This window comes from Vipera berus, assembly GCF_964194415.1.
Source record: "Vipera berus genome assembly, chromosome: 2".
Lineage (NCBI taxonomy): Eukaryota > Metazoa > Chordata > Lepidosauria > Squamata > Viperidae > Vipera > Vipera berus.
The window spans coordinates 92865713-92890513 of record NC_138203.1 but is presented as its reverse complement, the minus strand read 5'-3'; the positions used below and the strand labels follow the sequence as shown (position 1 = coordinate 92890513).

The window sequence follows — 24801 nt, the reverse complement described above, 5'->3', positions numbered from 1 at the left end:
GTGGCAAAAGCAGACGTACGTCTGTATAGAATGCCATTAATTGACAAACCGGAACATTTGGAACATAATCAGTTTTTATGTTTGTTTCCAATGTCTTATTTTATTGATGTCTAGAGGAGAGGCCCCTATCTTACATATCCATTAAGTTAAGATTTTGAGATCTTACTCTGTCAAGCACTCTCTTAATATTATCTGATCTGTATTCTCCTTTGCTGCTCTTTAGCAGATATAGATTAAAATATTTATTTTAATTTCACTCTTTGGTCTGTAAAATGATATTAAGTTACATTTCATACCTTTTTAAAAACAGTTCATATTTTTAAAATAAAAATTATTGATTTTAATATAGTTTGACAATGGAAAAGCTATGGTACAAGGTTAAAAAAATGTAATTAATAGAACATGATGCAAAATGTTTGAATGGTAAAAAGATGACATCAAGATGTCAAACCACTAGGCATCAACGCATCTACATTTTTTCTTGTTTTACATTATTGCTCTTTAAAAAAAATTGCTAATTGATTGTATTAATATTTTTATGTTTTCTTTTTAATTATATTGTTTTCTTTGGAAAGAGGTTTATTTGGGGAAAGGAAAATAAAAAATAAATACATTCCTTTGGAAAACAGGAATCCTGAGAATCCTTTCCTCCCTTTGGACTCAATATAATACAATTATATTTAATTGTATTTTAACTTTTATATTCTGTTTTTTATATTTATTGCCCTGTACACCGCCCTGAGTCCTTCGGGAGAAGGGCGGTATAAAAATATAAAAAATACCGGTAAATAAATAAATAAAATAAAGTGGATTTGTAATATTAGAATAAAACATTGATTCACTTCTTATCTTCCCACCATATTTATAATCACATATGTTTAACCATATATACCTGCATGAATAGATTTCCACTTGCATGTTTATTTATTTATTTATTTATTTATTTGTTTTTATAAACCGCCCTTCTCCCGAGGGACTCGGGGCGGTGTACAGAGTAAGGTAGGTATACAGATTGAACAATAGTGAAAAACAATAGTAAAAACAAACTGGGACCCCAATTAGAGCTATCAGGCCAGGCCGGACTGCTGGAACAGGTAAGTTTTTAAGTCGTGCCGGAAGGTGCGGAGGTCGGGGGCCATCCGGATTTCGGTTGGCAAGCAGTTCCAGAGTGCTGGCGCACCCACTGAGAATGCCCTCCCCCTGGGGGCCACCAGCCGACATTCCTTGAGCGGTGGCACCCTGAGGAGGCCCTCTCTGTGGGAGCGCACAGGACGGTGGGGTGCAGACATTGGCAGAAGGTGCTCCTGTAGGTAGTCCGGACCCATGCCATGTAGGGCTTTGTATGTCATTGTTAGCACCTTGAACTTCACACGGAAGGCAACCGGAAGCCAGTGCAGCGCACGGAGGAGAGGTGTGATATGGGAGTATCGGGAGGCTCCCAAGAGTGTCCGTGCCGCTGCACTTTGCACCAGTTGAAGCTTCCGAGTGGATCTCAAGGGCAGCCCCATGTAGAGAGCGTTACAGTAGTCTAGGCGAGAGGTCACAAGGGCATGGGTGACTGTACGTAAGGCATCCAGGTCCAGATAAGGCCGTAGTTGGCGAACTAGTCGAACCCGGGAGAAGGCCCCCTTGGTCACCGCTCCTATGTTATCTACTTCCTTGTCATACAACACAAATATAAGTCACACCCACGCTGTATCCAAGCCAGCACTTATTGCACACCTTGTATTGTATTATATAATGCTGGAACCTAATTCCAACAAGAAGGACTTCCATGTTTATTTGCTTCTGTTTGTATGATTGAGGGTGTCCAGTGAAGCTCTCCCAACTTTTCATGCAAATCTTTTTAAGTTTTGCTCTGTTGAAAAGTACTTTTTTGTCCACCCCTACTGCTTAAAGTTGCTCTCTGAATGGAGATATTGGAATTTTCCTTTAAGAGCTGAACCATTTGCAAGTTGACCAGAAGGAGAACATCTCTTAATGTTGGAGTGATCTCCTGGTTTTTTGTAACAGTGTTTGTAGAGGTCTGCTGAGTCTCAAACTTACGTTGAGTTTGTTTGTATGTATACATGCAAAAGCCTCTTAAAGTTTTTTTTTTAGTAACCAGACATTCAGGTATGATCTTCTTTATATATATCTTAGGAAATTTTAACCCTCTCCCACAAAGCCACAAATTGCGGCTTGGTAGTTACTCTAGTATTCATGAAGTCTTTTTAACTAGCTAGGCATCAATCTACTTCCTTCCTTCTGCTCCTTTGCCACATTAAACCTATCAGAGGCAGATGGCCTTCACGTATTAAACTTTCTCTTGGGCTCAAGGTCACTGCACCAAGTCTGGTTGCTTTTCTATCTATATAGTCACATCCTGTCACCCATTTCCTTTCTGTTGCCTCAGCGCTACTAAAAAGGGCTATTTTCCATTACTTTCATATTTCTTCTAAATGTTTCATGCCCAGAAGAACTTAAGGTGAGTCTATATTGAGAATGCACAATTAACATTTAGTATGGCTATCATTTGTTGGTTTGTTCAAACTAAACTGAGATAGGCTTCTATCATTTCTTTACTTGTGAAGCATACTGGAATCTCACACATGCACAAACAATCAGGGTTAACACTAACCATTAACCCTTGTTTCCCATTGTGATGTTCTTCCGTTGAACTTTGGAACTTTGGATTGGAGAAGATTTGCAAATGATTTTGAGCATATTTGGTAGTTGCCTATGCATAGAACTAGAACATAGTTGAAACCAGATAGCAGGAGGAAATTCCTTACTAAAAAGGGAGCTGCCCATTGCAAATCTAGTTTCTGATTGGCCAGTTTTCAGGAGATAGTGCTGTGTTTGCAGTAGATCTAATATGGATGATACAGAGATGACAGTTCACAATATTTTGTAAAAGTGTCAAAATATTTGTCCTAAAGACACTCCCAGGTTTGTATGTAAAATACTTCACCAGCAATCTAAGGTAGCAAGAGGAGGCTTTGCATTAGGACTGCTAGCGTTTCCTGATTTAAAATCAAGACTTCTGTAGCCGGGAAATTGAAGGTTTTGTAAGATCTATAATTAGTTGGCTGTTGAATCACATTGCTGTTTCAATGCTTATTTTGGGTAGAGTAATCTCTCTCCAGCGTAGAAAATAAAAAAAAGATGAGGCCGATGCTATGGCCTTCTGGATTCTATTAAGAGATGCTTGCTCAAATGTATGAAAAATGCAGAACTTCTCTACGAGTGTATCTTTGGAGGATTCATAATAGTTTTTCTCACTGGTGGGATTCAGCTGTATCGCACCGGTTCCGTAGAACCGGTAGCTAAATTTTGCTGAGTTCAGAGAACCAGCTGAACGCACATTGCTTCCGGAAGTCCAGTCTAGGCCTCAGAGGCCTGGAGGAGGCTTCCCAGGCTAGAATGGCCCACCGGAAGTGCATGGATGCCACTTCCAGAAGTCTGTTCTAGGTCTTGGAGGCCCGGGCCTGCATCCAATAAGACAGGGGTGTCAAACTCAATTTCATTGAGGGCCACATCAGCATTCTGGTTGCCCTCAGGGGGCCGGGTGGGTATGGCCAGGGTGGGCATGGCCTACTGGGTGGGCGTGGCTAGAGTGCGTATGGCCTACTGGGTGGGCATGGCCAGCTCTACATCGTTTGCATCAAGGGTGCCTATGGGGGCCTGGTCAGGAGTGGGACAGATCTGAGGGTCTCTGGCAGAAGGAGGGTCTCTGGGCCAGGGCCAAGGCAGTGGGGGCCGTTCCCTCACTGTTTCCAGGATGGCTTCGCGGGCCACATGAAACCACTTCGCGGGCCGGATCCGGCCCCCGGGCCTTGTGTTTGACATGTCTGCAATAAGAGAACCAATAGTTCAGGTATTTGTATCCCACCACTGGTTTTTCTCCAACAAAGGATTGCTCCTTCCTTACTCATCTTCCTACATGGAACTTAAGATCCTTCTTGAGCTAGGTTTTAGAAAAAAGTCCAGCATACTTTTATTTAAATAAACTGTAATTATCCGCCAATCAATTCTGATGTGCCTGCTCATACATGTGTGTGTGTTATCATGTTAATTAAAGAGACCTATGTTTGAAGGTTGAAAGATTTCACATACTGAATAATTTTAAACAATGGCTGGGACGGATAGTAGTCATTACATCTTTTTACTCTCTTTTCTTCCTTCCATGAAATCTCTGAATTTTTATGTCACATTATAATATTCAAATATGTAATCTTTTAAAAACGGAAAAAAGTTTCTAAGCCTGGAAGCAATTTCACTATTCTTTGATCTAGAATGCAAATATAGTGGGATTAGAATTTTGGATAAATGCTGTTTAAGTATTTACCTGAATGTGTGGGGAGACCTAAATGATTTTTGTGTTTGCTGGATTATAGATATAGCTTTCTGTGTGATCAGGAATTGAAATAAAGAGTTCTGGATTGCCTTTGATAGGTCTACTTACATTGGAGCAAATAGGATTTTCTATCCAGATTCCCACTTGGGAACTTGACTGATAACGGAGCTGGACCCTGTGCTCTACCCCAGTCTTCACAACCTTGACAACTTTAAGCTACATGAACCTCAACTCCCAGAATTCACTACCCAGCCATTGGGGAATTCTGGGAATTGAAGTCTATATGTCTTAAAGTTTCTAAGATTGAAAAACACTGCTCTAGACTTTTGAGTTCTCCACATTAAATGGGGTTTCAAACTATGTGGTATATTCATCTCATACATGGTTGTTTCAGTGCAGTGCATAGCTCCTTGCAACCTTCTTTAAGGTCTCTTCAATTCTTAATCCCTCCAAAATGTTTCCTAATGCAAATTATGAGAATAATCAAACAGTTGTTTTATTAAATAATAGTAATTAAAACATCTGGGGACGTGGTGGATCAGTGGGTTAGGACGCTGAGCTTGTCGATCAGAAGGTCAGCAGTTTGGCGGGTCGAATCCCAAGTGCCGCGTAACAGAGTGAGCGCCTGTTACTCGTCCCAGCTTCTGCCAACCTAGCAGTTCGAAAGCACGTAAAAATGCAAGTAGAAAAATAGGGACCACTACGGTGGGAAGGTAACAGCAGTCCGTGCGCCTTTGGTGTCTAGTCATGTCAGCCACATGACCACGGAGACGTCCTCGGACAAGCGCTGGCTCTTCGGCTTTGAAACAGAGATGAGCACCGGCCCCTAGAGTTGGAAACAACTAGCACGCATGTGCGGGGGAACCTTTACCTTTACCTTTACTAATTAAAAGATCAGGGCATAAGACACTGACCCCAGTGGTTATTGGCACATTGGTAGCCATGCCAAAAAATCATTGATGATACCTTCACCTTGGATGTTCAGCAGATTTTCTATCTGCACACTGACAAAATTTTCATCTGTCAATTGCAGAAGGCCACATTGCTTGTATCAGCACATAACACTATACCCGTAATATCACAACATCCTAGATTCCTGGAAAGAATTTGATGCATATGAAGGTGAACACCAGCTAAAGAACTGGCAGCTGTGACTTCACTTTGTTGTGAACAAATATTAATGATATTTTTATGGTTGCATATTTTTCTTTTGGTTGCCAAATTTTTAACATTTTCTTTGGCAGCCAGATTTTGAGTAACTTTCTTAGTCTTTTGGGTTTCTTTTTATTTTGTTACTGCATAAATTCCATCGATAATCTCATAGGCAGTATGCCACTGCTGTCTTTGTCATTATGGACAAACATGCCAATATTGTTTCCATATATTCTCTCTTTCACGTGCATCTTGACAGCATATTAACATCGGCAGTGAAAAGCTCCATTCTTTGGCTGACAGATGGTTCTCCCTGCTCTCTTATCTTCCCAAGACAAAGAAAAATACAGACACTCTATTTTGACCACTTAAACCACGGAAGGCCTTTGGAGGAAGCTCATCTATATCTTCAAACGTTCTAGAAGTAGTCAATAAGGAAATGGTTTCTTCAGATTTTGTTGAAAACGTGAAACTGAAGACCACTCAGAAATAACTGACCATAAATATAAAGTTATTAAAGGCAGGGGCATTGTCTTAAAGTTGGAGATTATATGCTAAATAATGTATACTGATCAATGCAGTTCTCCAGCGTGGGTTTTTTTTTTTTGTTTCTTTGTTTTTTGTAAAACCTCCTTTGAAACAAACAAAAGCTGAGCCAGCAACCTCTTACTATGAGAATCCGGGTGTCGGGTGTGCTTTTCTTCAGCTCAGCTTCTGCTCAGTTCAGCCAGATCCGTCCTGGAACAGTTGTCCTTGTTAATAGTTGACAATTGCATTGCTCTGCATTCTGTTTTGCTACAGAACAAGTGGAATGGTTTCCTCATGGGTAGGCCGGAGTTAATAACTTTTAGAAGAAGCTTCAAGAAAAGCAACCATGTGGTACTGACAACTCTCATTTGCTTTTGCTTTTCTTTTTTTTAACCTTGTGGGGCAGGGGTCTTCAAACGTGGCCCTTTTATGACTTGTGGACTTCAACTCCCAGAATTCCTCAGCCAGTGTGCTTGGCTGAGGAATCCTGGTAGTTGAAGTTCACAAGTCATAAAAGGGCCAAGTTTGAAGACCCCTGTTGTAGGGAGTTGGTTCATTTGTTTCTTCCTTCTGATTCCTAAGCTGAGGTGAGAACTTTCTAAACTTTATAAACAAGGAGGATCACACAGCAGAGAAAGTCCTGCTTCTTTTTTTTTCCCTTTTCTTTTTTCTTTTTCTTTTCTTTTGGTTCCTTTCAGTCCTTAAAGGAAGACTCCATCCAGTATGTAAAGGAAGAGATTCCCCCCCGCAGGTTTTTTTTTCTTTTCTCTTTCCCCTTGGTTTCCACACACAATGGAGCTTTCAAGAGAACCTCTCTCCAAAAGAATAGCTCCAGCCTTTGTGTAGAAGGGTGTGCCTATTGGCAAGGCTTGCTAAGCAGACAGCTTGGCTGGTGATTAACAAAGGTCATTAGACTTTGGAATCTGGCAGGCAGAGTCAGATGGTATGTCTTCTGTGGATAGAAGAATGACTCCCATGAGGTTAAAGCTCATACTGTGGAAGACTTTTCTCGTCCCTTTGCTTTTTCTTTCTTTCTCCCTGTTCTCCGTCTGCCTTCCTTTCTTCTATCCATCCTGTTTTATAATAATAATAATAATAATAATAATAATAATAATAATAATAATAATAATAATAATAATAATTGGTTGCATTACTGCTTCTTTGCTTTGGACTGGAGGGGAGGCCACCTGGCCAGTCCTTTTTTTGCTTAAGCAAAGGCTTGTTGCTGATGGGTCATTGAGGGTTGGAAGAACCTTCAGAGGTATTTTGTCCATGGCTTTCTTAAAGAGAGGAGGCAAAAAGCTGGTTTGATTGCAACCTTGAACTCTTAGGCATCTGTTCTTTCTCCTTCAAGGGAAAAAAGAACATCTTAAAATGTTGGGTTTCTAACCCTGGTCTTGGAAAGCAAAGGGGAAGCTGGAGAATATTGTGTGCTGGAGATGAGGCTGAGATAAGTGAAGCCATGTTGTGTGCAGGCTAGAAGCTCTGAGACTATCTCTCCCTTACTTAATACATGGCTTGTCTGAGCTAAAATGGCTGCTCTTTCTCTCTCTCTCCCCCTCTACCCCTCTCTCTCTCTCCCTCCTAAAGCTCATAGGACTAGGACAGCTTAGTGAGTCTTAAAGCGTCAGTGACGCAGGAGCTCATATCTCTTGAAAGTGTGATAAACACATTCAGAGAGCTGTGGCTTGTTTGACTTAGATGAAAAGACTATGCTGGGGGAGGAAGTTTAAGAAGATGGACAGTGAGAAGATCCGTTTCATTATTTTCTCTCCTGCTTTTTCCTCTGGAGCATTCTGAATTCAAGAGTCGTCTGCTGCACCATGGCAAAAGGGGTGGGTGGGTGGGGGAGAGAAAGAGATTGTTTTCAGGTCTAATGGACTGTGCAAAAGGAGACTTACGGGGTGGGGCCTCTGTGTTCACTGCTGTAATTTGATCCAGAGCAGATAGCAACCTCTTCCACACAGTCTGGTCTGGTGCTTGCACATAAAAGATTTTGAGTCTCCTGATTCTTGTTAACATTGTTAGCTGAAAAGAAGGCAGGGCCAGCTTTTAGTCTTTCAGTGCAAAGAGGAAGGTGAAGTGGGGCACCAAGATATTGCAGTGGACGTGCGTTTCCCCTCAGTATGTCCACATTTTTAAAGCCATGCCACTGAGAGGAATTTTCTTCTGATGCAGGATCTTGGTAGCACTGCGTTTTCTTTGTAATAAGGGTGGGAGACCGTTCAGCTTTAAACATTTCATAAACATAACCTCATATTTACATGACAATGAGAAGATGGGATTTTCCTCAAGGCTCATTTGGGCTGCTGTTCCATCTTTTGGTCTGGTGGAGCTCCTAGACTAAATATGACCTGAATTACGTGAGGAGACTTTAAAATAAGCAGCTCATTAAGGTAATAGCTGCTGGATTAGTCAAAGCTAGCATACAGTTGCTGTATGAAAATAAGTAGGTATCTTGTCCTAGTCTGCTACATATTTTCAACTTACTCAATGATAATTTCTCAGAAGCGTAGACACTATAGAATTTATCAAGTATTTATTCAACATACTTAAAATCATGGGGTCTGAAGTACTGGGAGAAATACATGTTTATATATATATATATTTATATATATATATATATATATATATATATATATATATATATATATATATATATATATATATATATATATATATATATATATATATATATTTTGCTAAAGTTCATTTTCTGTTACTGAAGGAGGACTAGATGCTGTTAGGCTATCATTTTTCCGCCCATCTTGCAGGCTTGGAATTTCACAATTTTGGCCCTACACATTTGGAAAGCTCTCGAGTTGAGAGGGGTTACATAAAACAACATTCAGTAATAGCTGCTAATATCAAACGTAGTAATCTTGGAAAGGGGGGAAATAGCTTAAAAGCTTTTTGGTTAAAAGTTTGGACTCATAGTGGAAGAGAAGGTGGCCGTACCAATTTAAAACTCAAGCTAGTTGAACTTAAACAAGCTGCAGTTGTCAGCCTAACCCACAGGGTTGTTAAGAAGGTTAAAATTGGATAAGATATAATATGTGTCCCACATAAGCTTGAAGGAAGCATGGGATTAAATGTCTTAAGTAAATAATCTGCTTGGCTTTCTAAAACTTTTTCAACAATAGTTCCCATGCATTTTATTGTTGATGGATTTCCAACATATGCTTCCTTGTTCTTTGGAATTGGATTGGTGAACAGGTAAAGTGAGAGTAGCAGAGGCAATTGGGCAAGACTTCTGCATATAGTAACTATGAGTCATGTAGTTGAATGTATCAAGTACGTTAGGTCCCAGATTTCTGTAAAAAAAATATGTTACTGTTCCTCTGTATGCTGTACTTCTTGCGCTTGGAGAACATTTCTTTTCCTATATTTGCGCAAGACTGAATCTGCTGCTGTGACAGTTTTCTGAACTTTTCTTAGGCAATATGTTTCTTCTCCATCTCTTTCAGGTTTTCCTAATGTAAAAGCTTAGCAACAAAGACCATGGAGGTGCTGCAGTGTGACGGCTGTGATTTTCGAGCACCTTCCTATGAAGATCTTAAAGCTCACATCCAGGATGTTCACACTGCGTTTCTACAGCCCACAGATGTTGCTGAAGAAACTCCTAGCCCATCAAGATTCAGTTCCATGAACAGTGACCAGGCTGAGGTGGAGTATTCTTTGGTAAAAGATGAATTTGCAGTGGCAGATGGGATGGCAGGTAACTTTCTATTTGGAACGTCATTCTGAGAAGTGATCCCATTGCAGCATTCTCACGTCACCATCCTATTCACCATATCTGGATCTTATGACAGATAAAAATAACCAGGAATTGCCTTGTAGGACAACCACTACCTGTGTTACTCATATGCAATAGGAAGCAACCGTACCCAATGGCTGAGAATGTAGATTCCAAGACGTTTCAAGCAATCTGTTGTTCATGGGTTGTTTGAAAAAGGAAAAAAAAGCCACATATGATGGATTGAGTCTCAGCGCTGCTGAGGTTTTGATCAGATTTTTTTTCTTTTGTTACATTCAGAATTTACAGCACGATGTCTAGAAAGCTATTTGTACACGAAACTCATAGTATGCATGCATTTCAAGATAAGTGTTTTATGGAACGACTTTAATAGTTTATCTGGTTGCTAGCAGCCTTTTCTTGCTAACAATACTTGAGGTGTGTATGAGTGTGTGTCCCTGTGTGTGTATGTATGCCTAAATTGCACTGGATTTTTTTCATGCTATTGTTAACTGGTAATTGGGGGCGCAGGATGGTTAAATTATTTAGAAATAATACATATGAATTCAGCACACTAAGTAACATTAAAAATTATGTATCTGTGTGTATGAGTTAAAATTTACATTTCAGTTTCAGTCGTACTTTTATTACTAGTAATAAGTGTACTTCACAGATAATGTTTACTATTTCTTTTCTTTTCTTTTTAGGGCAAAATGCAGCTCAGCTGGGGACTGGCAATTACTATAGCCATAGCCAGGGTTATTATGGCCAACATATGCTCTCCAAATCAGCAAGCAAGTTTTTCCAGTGTAAATACTGTGTGCGTTATTTCCGATCCAAAAACCTTCTCATAGAACATACCCGGAAAGTCCATGGTGCTCAAACTGGAAGCTCTCCAACTGGATCCTCAAGTGCTGGTTCCTTAAACTACAACATCATGATGCACGAGGGCTTTGGGAAGGTATTTTCATGCCAGTTCTGCACCTACAAGTCTCCAAGACGCGCACGGATTATAAAACATCAGAAGATGTACCACAAAAACAGCCTGAAGGAGAGTTCGACCCCTCCTGCTTCTTCAGCTGCTATATCTGAATCAGCTTCTGCGTCTGTCTCAATGCAGGATTCATGCAAGGAGCTTCCGGCTGAAGTTGTTGAGCGTAGTATTTTGGAGTCTATGGTCAAGCCTTTAACCAAATCAAGAGGCAACTTCTGCTGTGAATGGTGTAGTTACCAGACACCCCGAAGGGAACGTTGGTGTGATCATATGATGAAGAAGCACCGAAGCATGGTGAAAATACTCTCCAACCTGAGGCAACAGGATGGGACCAATATGTCAGATGTTGTAAACAAGAGTCCCCCAAGCCCTCCCCCAAACTCTAACTACATACCCATGAATGCTTCTGGGCGAGAGATGCCGAACGCAACTGTCCCAAACTACAGGAGTTCGGTCAACAATTCTCTCATCAGGTCCAACACCTCTTCAAAATTTTCCTCCGCTTCCTACTCTCAGATGAAACATAAGTCTCCTCACAACTCAGGCATTGTTAATTTGTCTGACAGATCACGTTATGGGGTTGGTGACATGGCAAATTCTACTGACCTGGATACCAACAGTATGCTGAATGACTCCAGTTCGGATGACGAGCTCAATGAACTAGACAGCGAGAATGGGTTGAACTCCATGGATCACCAGAGCTCAGGACTAACTGCTGAGCAGCTGATGGGATCTGAGGGCCACAAGTTACTGGAAACCAAGGGGATCCCCTTTAGAAGATTTATGAATAGGTTCCAGTGTCCTTTCTGTCCTTTCCTCACCATGCATCGGCGAAGCATTTCTCGCCACATTGAAAACATCCATCTCTCTGGAAAGACGGCAGTCTACAAGTGTGACGAATGTCCTTTCACCTGCAAGAGCTCTTTTAAACTTGGTGCTCATAAGCAGTGTCACACTGGTGTGGCGTCTGACTGGGACGCCGTGAACTCCCAAACTGAAAGTATAGCTTCTTCTTTAAATGAAAGTACAGTATCCTATGAAGGAGGAAATATAAACGGCAGGAAGTCCGGGGGGATCATGGATTCCATGCAGCAGCAGCAACAGTCTCCGCAGTCCAATTCGCAGCATCCGTATAAATGCACCATGTGCAATTATTCTACAACGACTTTGAAAGGTCTCCGGGTTCATCAGCAGCACAAGCACTCGTTTTGCGATAACTTGCCAAAATATGAGAGCCCATCAGCTAATGCCCTGCAAGACAGTGAGCCTGATGCGCATGCTTCGCCCAGCACTGTGAAGAAAAGCCAGACCTCAATTCTTGGACTGTCTTCTAAAAATAACTTTGTAGCGAAAGCCTCTCGAAAGATGTCCAATGACTTTCCCCTAGATCTGTCCCCGGTGAAGAAAAGAACCAGAATTGACGAGATTGCCAGTAATTTGCAAAGCAAAATCAATCAGAACAAGCAGCAAGAAGATGCAGTCATTAATGTAGAGGATGATGAAGAGGAAGAGGATGACAATGAAGTGGAAATAGAAGTGGAACTGGACAAGGAAGAAGAACAAACAGAACCACTGCTGGAAATAGCGGCATTTGCTTCCCAGCAAATATGGGGAAGAGACACAGGAGATCCTCAGAAAGAGCCCTACAGGAATATCCCCCATGATTACAGCTCCACAAATGGGGCAGAAATTGAGCTAACTATATCTGAGGATGAGGAAGAATATTATTGTTCTTCGGTGGGTTTGAAGGATCCAGGACTGAATTCATCTATTCTGGGCAGCCAGGCAAGCCTATATGGATCTGATCAGAACAATGAGAATTCAGATTTTGGTGATTCCGGAAGGCTTTACTATTGTAAACACTGTGATTTCAGCAACAAATCTGCCAGGAGTGTTAGCACTCATTACCAGCGGATGCATCCCTACATTAAGTTCAGCTTTAGGTATATTCTTGATCCCAACGACCACAGTGCGGTGTATAGGTGTCTTGAATGTTACATTGATTATACAAACTTTGAAGATCTGCAACAGCATTATGGTGAGCATCACCCGGAAGCCATGAACGTATTAAATTTTGACCATTCTGATTTGATCTATCGCTGTCGCTTCTGCTCTTACACCAGCCCAAATGTTAGGAGCCTCATGCCGCACTACCAAAGAATGCACCCAACCGTTAAAATTAACAATGCAATGATATTCTCAAGTTACGTAGTGGAGCAACAAGAAGGGTTAAGCTCAGAATCGCAAACGCTGAGAGAGATACTGAACTCTGCTCCAAAAAACCTGACCACGTCAACCCCAGTTGCACGTGGGACTTGTGGCATACCGGCTGCTTACAACAAAAGTTCTTCAAAGGGCAATAGCCCCGAATCTGAAAGCCAAAAAGAGTCAGCAGTCAACAGTGTTGTAGTTTACGACTGTGATGTCTGCTCCTTTGCAAGTCCCAACATGCATTCTGTCCTAGTGCATTATCAGAAGAAACATCCTGATGAGAAGGCTTCATATTTTAGGATTCAAAAAACAATGCGTCTGGTGTCAGTAGAGAGGGGCTCTGCTCTGGCTCAGATGGCTTATGAACTAGGATCACCCGGCTCTCCCAAAATGTCACCCCTACCACCTCCTCCACCTCCAGACCTTACCACAGAGCTTTACTACTGCAAACATTGTTCTTACAGCAATCGGTCAGTGGTTGGGGTACTAGTACACTACCAGAAAAGGCACCCAGAAATAAAAGTGACTGCCAAATACATTAGGCAGGCGCCCCCGACTGCAGCAATGATGAGAGCTGGAGAGTTACCTCCTGGCGTTCATAGACCTCCAGTTTCTATGCAGCAGCAGAATAGGGACAGCTCTGAGGGTGCTGTCGCTCCAGCAGAGAACGAGATGTTCTTCTGCCAGCACTGTGATTATGGAAACCGGACTGTAAAAGGGGTCCTTATTCATTACCAAAAGAAGCATCGCGACTTCAAAGCCAATGCGGATGTGATAAGGCAGCACACTGCCACCATCAGGAGCCTCTGTGACCGGGGTCAGAAAAATTCCCCTGGTGGCTTACAGATTCCTACTTCTGGTTCTGACCAAGAAAGGGCTAAATTGAGAGCTCTCAAGTGCAGGCAGTGCTCTTATACATCTCCTTATTTCTATGCACTGCGGAAGCACATTAAAAAGGACCACCCAAGCTTGAAGGCCACTGTCACATCTATTTTGAGATGGGCATTTTTGGATGGTTTAATAGAAGCTGGATATCACTGTGAATGGTGTATCTATTCTCACGCAGAACCCAGCGGCCTGCTCGTGCATTACCAAAGGCGACATCCTGAACATTATGTTGATTACACATATATGGCAACAAAACTCTGGGCAGGGCCAGATCCTTCACCTCCAGCCTTACTAATACCATCAGAAATGAAAACCTATAGATGCAGAGATTGTATTTTTGAAGCTTCTTCCATTTGGGATATCACTAATCACTACCAAGCTTTTCATCCTTGGGCTATGAATGGAGATGAATCAGTGTTACTAGATATTATCAAGGAAAAAGATGCTGTTGATAAAATGAACCCAGTATCTGATGGTCTTGGTGCCAGAATAATTTCAGAGGATCAATTAGCATTACCACAAGGGGATCTGGACACGGAATACGCAGAGGAGTCAACCCTTTCCCAAGATAAAGCTCTCCAGCTCACCTCTGTGAACCCTGCAATATCTTCTACACCGTACCAGTGTACAGTGTGCCAGTCTGAATATAACAATTTGCATGGACTTCTCACCCATTATGGAAAAAAACATCCTGGGATGAAGGTTAAAGCTGCAGATTTTGCACAAGACATTGATATTAATCCAGGAGCGGTATACAAATGTAGGCATTGTCCTTACATTAACACACGCATACATGGCGTTCTTACACATTACCAGAAGAGACATCCTTCGGTGAAGGTCACGGCAGAAGATTTTGTGCATGATGTGGAGCAACCTGCTGATATGAGCCAGAATGACGTGGAGGAAACCAGCAGGATTTTCAAGCAAGGGTATGGTGCTTACAGGTGTAAATTGTGCCCATACACGCATGGCACTTTGGAGAAGCTCAAAATTCATTATGAGAAATACCATAACCAGCCTGAATTTGATGTATTTGCACAGTCTCCTCCGAAATTCCCTGCCTCCATGGAGCCCGAAGTTCTCGCTGAAATTAAGCCCTCTCCTGAGATGGCTCCAGAAGATCTCCTTGGAGACGATTCACTACCAACTTCCCATTTCTCCAGTTCCCATTTGGTTTCTCACACTGTATTCCGCTGCCAGCTTTGTAAGTATTTTTGCTCTACCCGGAAAGGGATAGCAAGGCACTACCGAATAAAACACAACAACGTTCGGGCACAGCCGGAAGGCAAGAACAACCTGTTTAAATGTGCCCTGTGTTCCTACACAAACCCTATTCGTAAAGGTCTGGCTGCACATTACCAGAAGCGGCATGACATTGATGCTTACTACACGCATTGCTTAGCAGCCTCAAGGACTATAAGCGACAAGCCCAACAAAGTGATCATTCCCTCGCCCCCCAAGGAGGACTCTCCTCAGCTAAGCGAGGAGCTGAGAAGGGCGGTGGAGAAGAAGAAATGCTCCCTCTGCTCCTTCCAGTCCTTCAGCAAAAAAGGCATAGTCTCCCACTACATGAAGCGCCACCCTGGAGTATTCCCCAAGAAACAGCATGCCAGCAAGCTTGGGGGTTACTTCACGGCGGTGTACGCGGACGAGTATGAAAAGCCGCAACCTCCCCCAGAAGAGAGGAATGATTTTGAGAAGCCAGAATTGGAGGTGGAAGCTCCAGAGATGGAGTGGCTTCCTTTCCGGTGCGTCAAGTGCTTTAAACTCTCCTTCAGCACGGCTGAGCTCCTCTGCATGCATTACACTGACCACCACAGCAAGGACTTGAAGAGGGATTTTAGCATCCTGGGAAGTGGGGCCCGTTTCCAGTGCAGGCACTGTGACAGTAAGCTGCATAGCCTGGCGGAGCTGACCACGCACTTGAACGGCCACAATGAGGAATTCCAGAAACGGGCCAAACGCCAAGAGAGGAGGAAGCAGCTTCTGAGCAAGCAAAAATACGCGGATGGTGCTTTTGTAGACTTCAAAGCAGAGCGGGTAAGGATCTGACTTTACATTGCTTTTTCCTGTTGGGTATTTCTCCTTCCTCTCCACCCTGCCCGCTCTCCCAAGTTTACTTATTTCTTATTATTGCCCTTAGTAACTGGAAAACTACAGGCTCTACAGTCATTGGGCTGTGCCAGTGAGTTCGATGCCCATTGTGTCCTTGTTTGATTTCTTTCCTCCTCTAGACTCCTGCCGTGCTGTTTCATTTCCTCCTTTCCCAACCTTTCATTTCAAAGTTAGTTTCTCTTTGAATAAGAAAATCATTGTTCTTCTTCCTACCTCTTCCTCTGTCCCCATGTCGAATATATTTCTTGTTTGTGACCAAAAATATCAAGAATGCAAGGAAATAATTGAGAAGAAAGTCCAGTGTAAAGCCCTTTGTATTGGTGGATGTAAACCAGGGGTCTTCAAACTTGTCCCTTTTATGACTTGTGGACTTCAACTCCCAGAATTCCCCAGCCAGCTTGCCTGGCTGAGGAATTCTGGGAGTTGAAGTCCACAAGTCATAAAAGGGCCAGGTTTGAAGACCCCCTGATGTAAAACAATCTCTCTAAATGAACTGCCTATTAAATCCTTAGTTTGCTTGATGATGCTTAAGAGCGAATGTCATGTGGAATAAAACTCGCTCTTAATGGCATTCTTTCATACTCAGAGGTATTTCACCCAAGTTGGCGGTAGAGAGAAAAGGAAAATGATAAAATTGATCATTGGATCAAAAGCAACCTTCTGGTGTCGCAGGGAAATAATTTGCAAGTGGGATTCCAGTGGAATAAAGTCTTGAGACTGATTGTCAGATTAATGGGAATCTAAACACTGAAGATTTTTGGTGAGGGAAGAAATAAGAACATGGCAGATTACAGAAATGATAATGATGGTTCAGCATTCTGGAAAAAGGATCAGAATGATCAAAACAGGGAAGTTAGGAAAAACCTAATGGCCACAGATCCTGAAGAGATTGTGTTTGATTGGAATGATTCAGTGTTTAACAGCAAATTCAGTCATACATCAGAATATCTAAGATTTGTCTGAAATGTCTACTATTAGCTATTAGCTCTCATCCTTCAGGTGCAAAAGATTATTTTGAAAATCATACTTTCTTAAAAAAAATAATCATCTTCTCTTTGGTACTTCCATTGACCAAGCTGGCTGACGTTTAAATAATTGGGAACTGTACTCCAGCAGATACAGAGAGCACCAGATTAAGGGGGACTTCTGTGTGTAATTTTACATTAAAAAAATACCGATGAAGGACATGCAAATTCTTAATTAAATTTTGTGGTGCTTGCAGGTGCTCACAAACTGTGCTTCCCATAGAGAAAAAGATATTAATGTCCGGTTTAGCATAGCTACAGCTAAAAGGATGCTATTTGAGTGGGAGGAAACTAAATTTATGGGTTTCTTTTCTTTCTTGTATACAAACTCAAGGTTTTGCCATCACATTTAGCATTGCTAGTAGAAGAATGCTGCAGACTGAAGTTGAGATTTTCTACATGGCCCAAGGGTTTGAATCAATATTGTAATAGCACGCTGTATCTATTTTGGGACTTTTAAAAGTCAGGTTTTTTAAAATAAACTCATGCCACCTCAGAGTTTTACTTATTCCAAGAAGCCAAATGTTGCCTCTCATTGTATTTAAATCTGCAAATTTTTAACATTGTTTAGAGCCATGTTTCTCAACTTTGGCAGCTTGAAGATGTGTGGATTTCAACTCCCAGAAATCCCCAGGCAGCCACGCTAGTTAGGGAATTCTGGCAGCTGAAATTCCACAGGTTTTCAAGCTGCCCAAGGATGAGAAACGCTTGCTTAGAGATGGAATGCTTGAGTAAGTTTCGAGTTTTTATTTCCTTACAGCCTTTTGGCAGCTTGGAAGAAGTTTCAAAATTGAAAGAGAGAAAGGTGGTAGGATACAAATGTAAGTTCTGTGTCGAGGTTCACCCCACCCTTCGAGCCATCTGCAATCATCTTCGTAAGCATGTCCAGTACGGGAATGGTTCCTCCGTGTCTACTGGAGTCAAGGTGAGTTTTAAGGGCTTGTTTTGGGGTTAAATGCTTGGATTCATCCAAGGAGGAAGAAATCCCTAACCGCTTTTGTGGATCTGACACCACAATCCAGAAATAAATATCGGCATTTATAACATGAATTTTATGTAGCTTTCCTTCCTTTTTTTTATTGGACATAAGCCTAGTTCTTTGTGGGCAGAATATGATGTGCCCATATTAATGTTATTATAACACAACAGTGTGAAATCATACCTGTCCGTTGTTTGCTGGCGTTGACCTTCCCAGTCAAATTTTCCCCAAGAATCTAGGTTGTTCTAATGCATCAGCATAGCACAGGTGTGGATCCAAACAATGTAGGCCTTAGTAACCGCGGCTGGAAATTTTGTCAACATGCAGATTTTCTTCAGTACCAACCCCAATTTTTGGATACGGCACCTTTTGCGCCAATATCCACTGGGACCTCCATGACTGATTTATGCTGTAATCTTTCAACTTTTAATTTTCTGTTCGGGATACTTTGCAATCTTCTCCAATTCTTTTATCTTCCAATTCTGTCTCCTAGAATTGCCACATCAGTTATCCACACTTGCCTTTCGACCCCGGTTAAATCTGGTGTGTTATGAGCCAAGACTATCAAGTCTGTATTTTGAAAAGTCACAATATTTTAACCTGCTCATTTTCACCTACTTTCAACTCTTAAGATTCCCACCAGTTTTTCATTACTGACACAGAAGTTCTAGTGAATCATTTTGGTGATTATGTTATGTCCTTGTTTATAATCCGTTTGTGTGAACTTCAACAAGCTGAGGATCTGCTCTTCTGCTTCTTTGCCCAATCTGCACTTTGAATCATTTGATGATTTATTTTTTCCCCAGTTCTGGCCTTGATTGCATCGGTTTGGATAGCTTGCTCCTGATATTATTAGCTATAATAATGTGAAGTCAGCGCTGCCAATTCTGTAGCTGGTGTTGGCTTTCATATGCATTAAGTGCTTCCCAAGAATCTAGGATGTTGTAATGTATCTGAGTAGCATATTTCCGGATCCAAGCATTATTATTACAGGTAGTCCTCAACTTACAACAGTTCATTTAGTGACTATTCTAAGTTACAATGGCATTGAAAAAAGTGACTTATATATAAAAAGTATGAGAAAAAGTATCCCATGTTCTAAAATAAACTGAGTCTTCTTTCTCTTTCATTTTCAATGACAATCTATCCATTTCTGTACACACTAAAGGTTTTTTTTAATTAACACTTCCTCTGCTGGTAGATCTTCATTTTTCCAATGTTGAGCAAATGCAATTTTTGCTGCAGTTAATATATGTAAAATTAAATACATACACTCTTTCTCATAGTTACCTACAAAAAGTGACTGATGACCATTTTTCATACTTAAGACCCCCATGGTTGCACGATCAAAATTCAGACCTTTGGCAACTGACTCATATTTATGACAGTTGCAGTGTCCCGGAGTCATGTAGTCACCTTTTACGATCTTCTTACAAGCCAAATCAATGGGGAAGCCAGGTTCCTTAACAACCGTGTTACTAACTTAACAACTTTAGTGATTTACTTAGCAAAAGTGGCAAGAAAAATCGTAAAATGGGCCAAAATTCACTTAACAACTGTCTCACTTAGCAACCAAAATTTTAGACTCAATTCTGGTCGTTGGACTACCTTGTATTAAACTTGTATGCTGCCTGACTCTCAGCGACCCTGGGTGGCTTACAACAAATAGACCTGCTAGATAGTTATTGGTCTTTTGTGGAACCTTGAGAAAAGGTTTGGCCTAACGTATCTAAAACTTGGAAGTTCTTGGTATACGCTGCTCTAGGATTCTTCGCTTTGAACTGCTTTCTGTCTTCTAAAAAGCAGCTGTTTACTTCCTTTTATATGAGAAGCAATTCTTGAGTATTACATGTAAAACCCCAGAAGACAGAAGAATTGCTGCCGGAAGTCGGTCTTGCTTCCATAGCTTTCTTCCCGTGTTTTATTTTTAAGGAAATGTTTTGTTATATAATGATACACATTTTTTGCTTAGAACGTTACTGCCTGTTGTGCGTTTATTTATATATAAAATTCTTCATAGCTATAAATTATGAAAAAGAATCGAATCAAGGCTTGCTTATCCATTGGGCATAGTTTCTACATAATTCACCTGCAATTGCTGCAAAACATGAACTTCTGTTTTTTTAACTCAGAATATATAATATACCCACTCTTAAATTTAAATTTAGCTTTCATTTAGAGATAGCTTCTTTAATTAAATCGTGGTATGAGATATGTTAGTACAACGAATGAAACTTGCTGCAAATGGCCCCTTATTTGCATTCTGTTATGCGTCCTATCTTTTTACGAATACATGCTATTGCATGGGAAAAAACGGTCTTTCTACAAATGTGGCAGTAAATATTTTATACAAATTTATTTCCTTCCCAAGTTGTTATAGGTCACGACCAGAGCTTATATGCCTTCTGGTAGTGGTGGTTAGTAAACCATCTGTGGATCTTTATTTAAGGCTGACAGATTGATATATTCTATAAATTAATGCAAATAAGCTGAATATGCCCAGTAGGTGAGAAGCATAATGAATACTGTTTAGTCTTTTCTGATATTCTTCTTAATCCCTGCTCACACACACCCCCATTAAATCTAGATTACTTTACTCAAGCTTGGACTTTTTTTTTTTTAACAGATCTATAGAAGCCAATAAAAGGGACACGGTAGCTCAGTGGGTTAGGATGCTGAGCTTGTCGATCAAAAAGTCGGCAGTCTGGTGGGTCGAATCCCGAGTGCCGCGTAACAGAGTGTGAGCGCCTGTTACTTGTCCCAGCTTCTGCCAACCTAGCAGTTTGAAAGCACGTAAAAATGCAAGTAGAAAAATAGGTACCACTACGGTGGGAAGGTAACAGCACTCCGTGCGCCTTTGGCGTCTAGTCATGCCGTCCACATGACCACGGAGACGTCCTCGGACAAGCGCTCGCTCTTTGGCTTTGAAACGGAGATGAGCACTGGCCCCTAGAGTTGGAAACGACTAGCACGCATGTGCGGGGGAACCTTTACCTTTACCTTTATAGAAGCCAATATATAGTTGCCACTGAAATAGTTTGAAAAAATATTCGTTTGGGCAAATCTGCAAAAAAATTGAATGCTTATAGCAGGGGTCTTCAAACTCGGCCCTTTTATGACTCACGGACTTCAACTCCTAGAATTCCTCAGCTAGCATGCCTGGCTGAGGAATTCTGGGAGTTGAAGTTCTGAAGTCCATAAGTCATAAAAGGGCCAAGTGTGAAGACCCCTGGCTTATAGTGCAGTGTCCAGGAAGCCAAAAGGAAGGTGAGATAACACTCCAATAATCTTCTATAAGGGATATTGGCATTTCCTCAAAATTGGGACATTTCTATCGAATGAAGTGAATTATTCTGAAAAAAAGAGAAGGTTTTAGCAACAGAGTGTGCTCCAGCCATGCTGATCACCACTAATGGAACAGCCATATGTTGCTTCTAAAGACATCTTCACTCAGATTGCATAGCTGGGTTTTAAGATTGCTACTGCCAGAAGAAATTGTTAGGCGTCCACAGATATAATGGTAACCATAGGGCAGAAGGGAGAGAGAATTGATGGCTTTGGGGGGGATGTGTGTCTTTTAGCAGGAAGCTGAAGATCCTTCACATGCAGCTTTCTTGGAGGGTGTTGAGGGAGCCAAAGACCATATGGCCACTATGGAACTTGCAGAAGCTGAATCTGGACCATCACTGGAAGATGAAACCAGACCTGGTGGCTACCATTGCAGCCAGTGTGATCGGGTTTTGATGTCTATGCAGGGTCTACGGTCGCACGAGAGGAGTCACTTGGCACTGGCCATGTTTACTCGCGAAGACAAGTACAGCTGCCAGTACTGCTCCTTTGTTTCTGCATTCAGGCACAAGTAAGTTTGTGTTACTTACTATTTCTGATTCCTAATGTTCATTTGCCTACATTCAGAAGACCATACAGATGTACCCGAACCAAAGCAAATGTTCTTATTTTCTGTAGGTATTAGTTTTGCTGTATGGTTCTCATCTGATATCAAAGGTATTATGTATGAATCACAGTAAGCCCCCCCCCCAGTAATTCTTAATAAGCAGTTATTTTGGCTTTTCAACCCTTGAACTAATCAAAATTACATTATAGAATTTGAAATGTAAGCCCCATAACTTCTAGATTTTCAGTTATAAACTGAAATCTACATTGAAACCAGCTCATGTATTTCAGGGATTTTTTTTTAAATTGTGAACTTATAAATGTTCTGGGTCTATAACCCTCAATTATTTCTTACCAGCTAGATAACAGATTGGGTCAAGCAGTCTGTTCCCTAGAGGTTGTACTATATAAAGGTGTAGAAATGGAAAGCAAAACTAAACTTTTTCACTCCCCCCTCCACAGAACTAAGTTTATTTAGGCTTGTGATGTTAAACTTTGAGCTCTGTTGGATTTCTGCATTCGTCCTGTGGATAAGTCCATATTTTTTCCCCTGCTTGGTTTCCTTGATACTTGCTAGAAAAACTATTGATAAGTGAATGTATGAGTGATAGGTAAATTGACTGGATCAGAATTGTGAATGCCTGCAAAACATTTTTGCAATTTTACACTAGAGTATTACAAAAATGTATAACAGAAGAAATTGAAGATAATTCTCCATTAGGAATCTTTCCTGTTCTGTTTCTGTGGCATGTCACTACTGAGTTGCCTGTGCTGTAAATCCTTTCTTGCCTTTCTGTTTTCCTATTCTCTAGGGCATGGGTCTTCAAACTCGGCCTTTTTATGACTCATGGACTTCAACTCCCAGAATTTCTCAGCCAGGCATGCTGGCTGAGGAATTCTGGGAGTTGAAGTCCATGAGACATAAAAGGACCAAGTTTGAAGATCCATGCTCTAGGGAAAAGACTGGTCACCAAACCTGTACTCCAGGTGCAGCTGATGAAGCAAAAAAAGGCGGCCACAGTGAAGCTATAATTTTAAACATGCTTACTCAGAAGTAAGCTCATATCAACAAAATGGAAACTTCTGAGTAAGCAGGCTTAAGATCAGGCTTTAGAAAACAGTAGGAACCAAAAAGCTAAATTCTTATCTTGCCCTCCAAAGGGGGAAAGGGGAAGGAATAGGCGAAAAGATAATTTTATATTTTATCTAAAAAGAAATTAAATAAATTAATCTGTTTCTTTAAATTAAAATGAAGTTATTTTGAGACACACCTCCCCGTATACATAGTAATGGTGAAAAAAAATACTATACATTGTGACATTGAAGATACCAAGAAATAAGGAAGAGAATGCAAAAGTGAGCTATGCTTAACATGTACAGGTGTGTCCCTTGAAAAAGTCGTAGAACAGGCATCTTTTGCAAGAGAAATTCAAGACTGCATTTAGATGAGAACTAGAAAGCAGGGAAAGAAAACACAGTCTATTTGTGTGTGTGCTGCTTCCTTTAGTGCATTTCTTTTTAACATCCCAAATAATCTAAAGCAGGAATGTCCACACTTGGCAATTTTAAGACTGGTGGACTTCAACTCCCAGAATTCCCCAGCCAGCATGGCTGGCTGAGGAATTCTGGAAGTTAAAAGTCTACAGGTCTTAAAACTGCCGAAGTTGGACATCCCTGATCTATAGTGTAACTTCATGTCTTTTACATGCTGGGATTGGGTTTCTATGAAAAATAGCCTGGTTTATAAGGCAGACCCCTATTGAAGTAAAGGACTGTGACTGATTGATTGATTACAGATGCATTTATGCCACCTGAGTCATCAAGCCGCTAAACAGCTCACAGCAATGTTGTACATAATAAAAAAATGTACAAATTATAAATTTGTATTAATTACTAGCAAATAAATATAGTGTCATAAAACTATATGACATAAAAAAGTCTTAAGAAACTAGTCATACATTTTATTTCCTTCCTAATAGTTTCCGACAAGTATAGGCTCTGTTTTTTCCCCTGTTTTTTTTTCAAATTGACCAAGTGTTGATTCAATGGTTGCAACAGGAATTAACCGTGTGGGTTGAGAGAGTGAATGACTGACCCAAAGTCACCCAGCCGGCTTTTATGTCTGAGGTGGGATTAGAACTCATAGTTTTCTAGTTTCTAACCTAGTACCTTAATCACTAGACCAGGACTCAGGAATTGTGGGAGTTGAAGTCCACGAGTCATAAAAGAGCCAAGGTTGCCTACCCCTGCACTAGACCAAACTGGCTCTCCATAAAAAACTGATTATAAACCCGCTCATGTCTCAGCCTTTTAAAAATGCACGTCTTTTCATAGCTTTCAGAATGCCAGGGATGAGAGTATAGGTCTTGTGGGATGGTGGTCCAAGGAAGAAATATACTGGATTAGGAAGGAAATCTGTTTAAGGTAATGCAAAATATGTTGTGTACTTCATTTGCTTTAGTTATAGAAAGTGACGGCAAAGAAATAGGCTACATCAAAGGATCATAACTTTACTGCTTCAAATTTAACTGTAAGCAGCAAGGTCTCAGATGAGGTGGAACAGGCAAGGGATGTCAGGGGATTTAGGTTGAGTAGGGAGGTTAAGGAAACAAATGAAGTAATCTACAAACATGGGTAGTAAAAAAATGTACCAGCTGGAAGTGGGAGCTAATTAATACAAGACTTTCAAGTTCATCTTGTCCACCTGTCAGTCTAGAGAAGTTCCTTGTTTTGCTTCTTCCATAAGCTCACAGAAATAAATGATGCATTGTTATTATCTAACCGGAAATGAAATATTCGACGGAGGTAAACAATCTCTAGGTCTGGCCCATTTGAAATCATGATAGTATTTACCGAATAATTTGTTTAAATAAAAACCTTTTAAGAACGCAACATCTATAATGCTGTTAAGTTTGTAAATAGGCACTCAATTGAAGCTAA

At 40.9% G+C, this 24801-nt stretch overlaps 1 protein-coding gene across 11 annotated transcripts in view; it reads left to right on the top strand.

Moving 5' to 3' along the window:
- Positions 1 to 24801, top strand: part of ZNF462 (zinc finger protein 462) — a 175472-nt gene that overhangs the window by 72974 nt on the left and 77697 nt on the right. For 8 of the 11 annotated variants that reach the window (XM_081320581.1, XM_081320579.1, XM_081320585.1 and 5 more), the window contains exons 2-5: positions 9487 to 9737; positions 10463 to 15888; positions 17749 to 17913; positions 21549 to 21826. In XM_081320581.1, the coding sequence (XP_081176707.1) occupies positions 9521 to 9737; positions 10463 to 15888; positions 17749 to 17913; positions 21549 to 21826 (6086 nt within the window). In that variant the 5' untranslated portion in view covers positions 9487 to 9520. The remainder of the gene's footprint in view (positions 1 to 9486; positions 9738 to 10462; positions 15889 to 17748; positions 17914 to 21548; positions 21827 to 24801) is intronic. The other 3 variants (XM_081320586.1, XM_081320584.1, XM_081320582.1) reach the window with 1 other exon arrangement.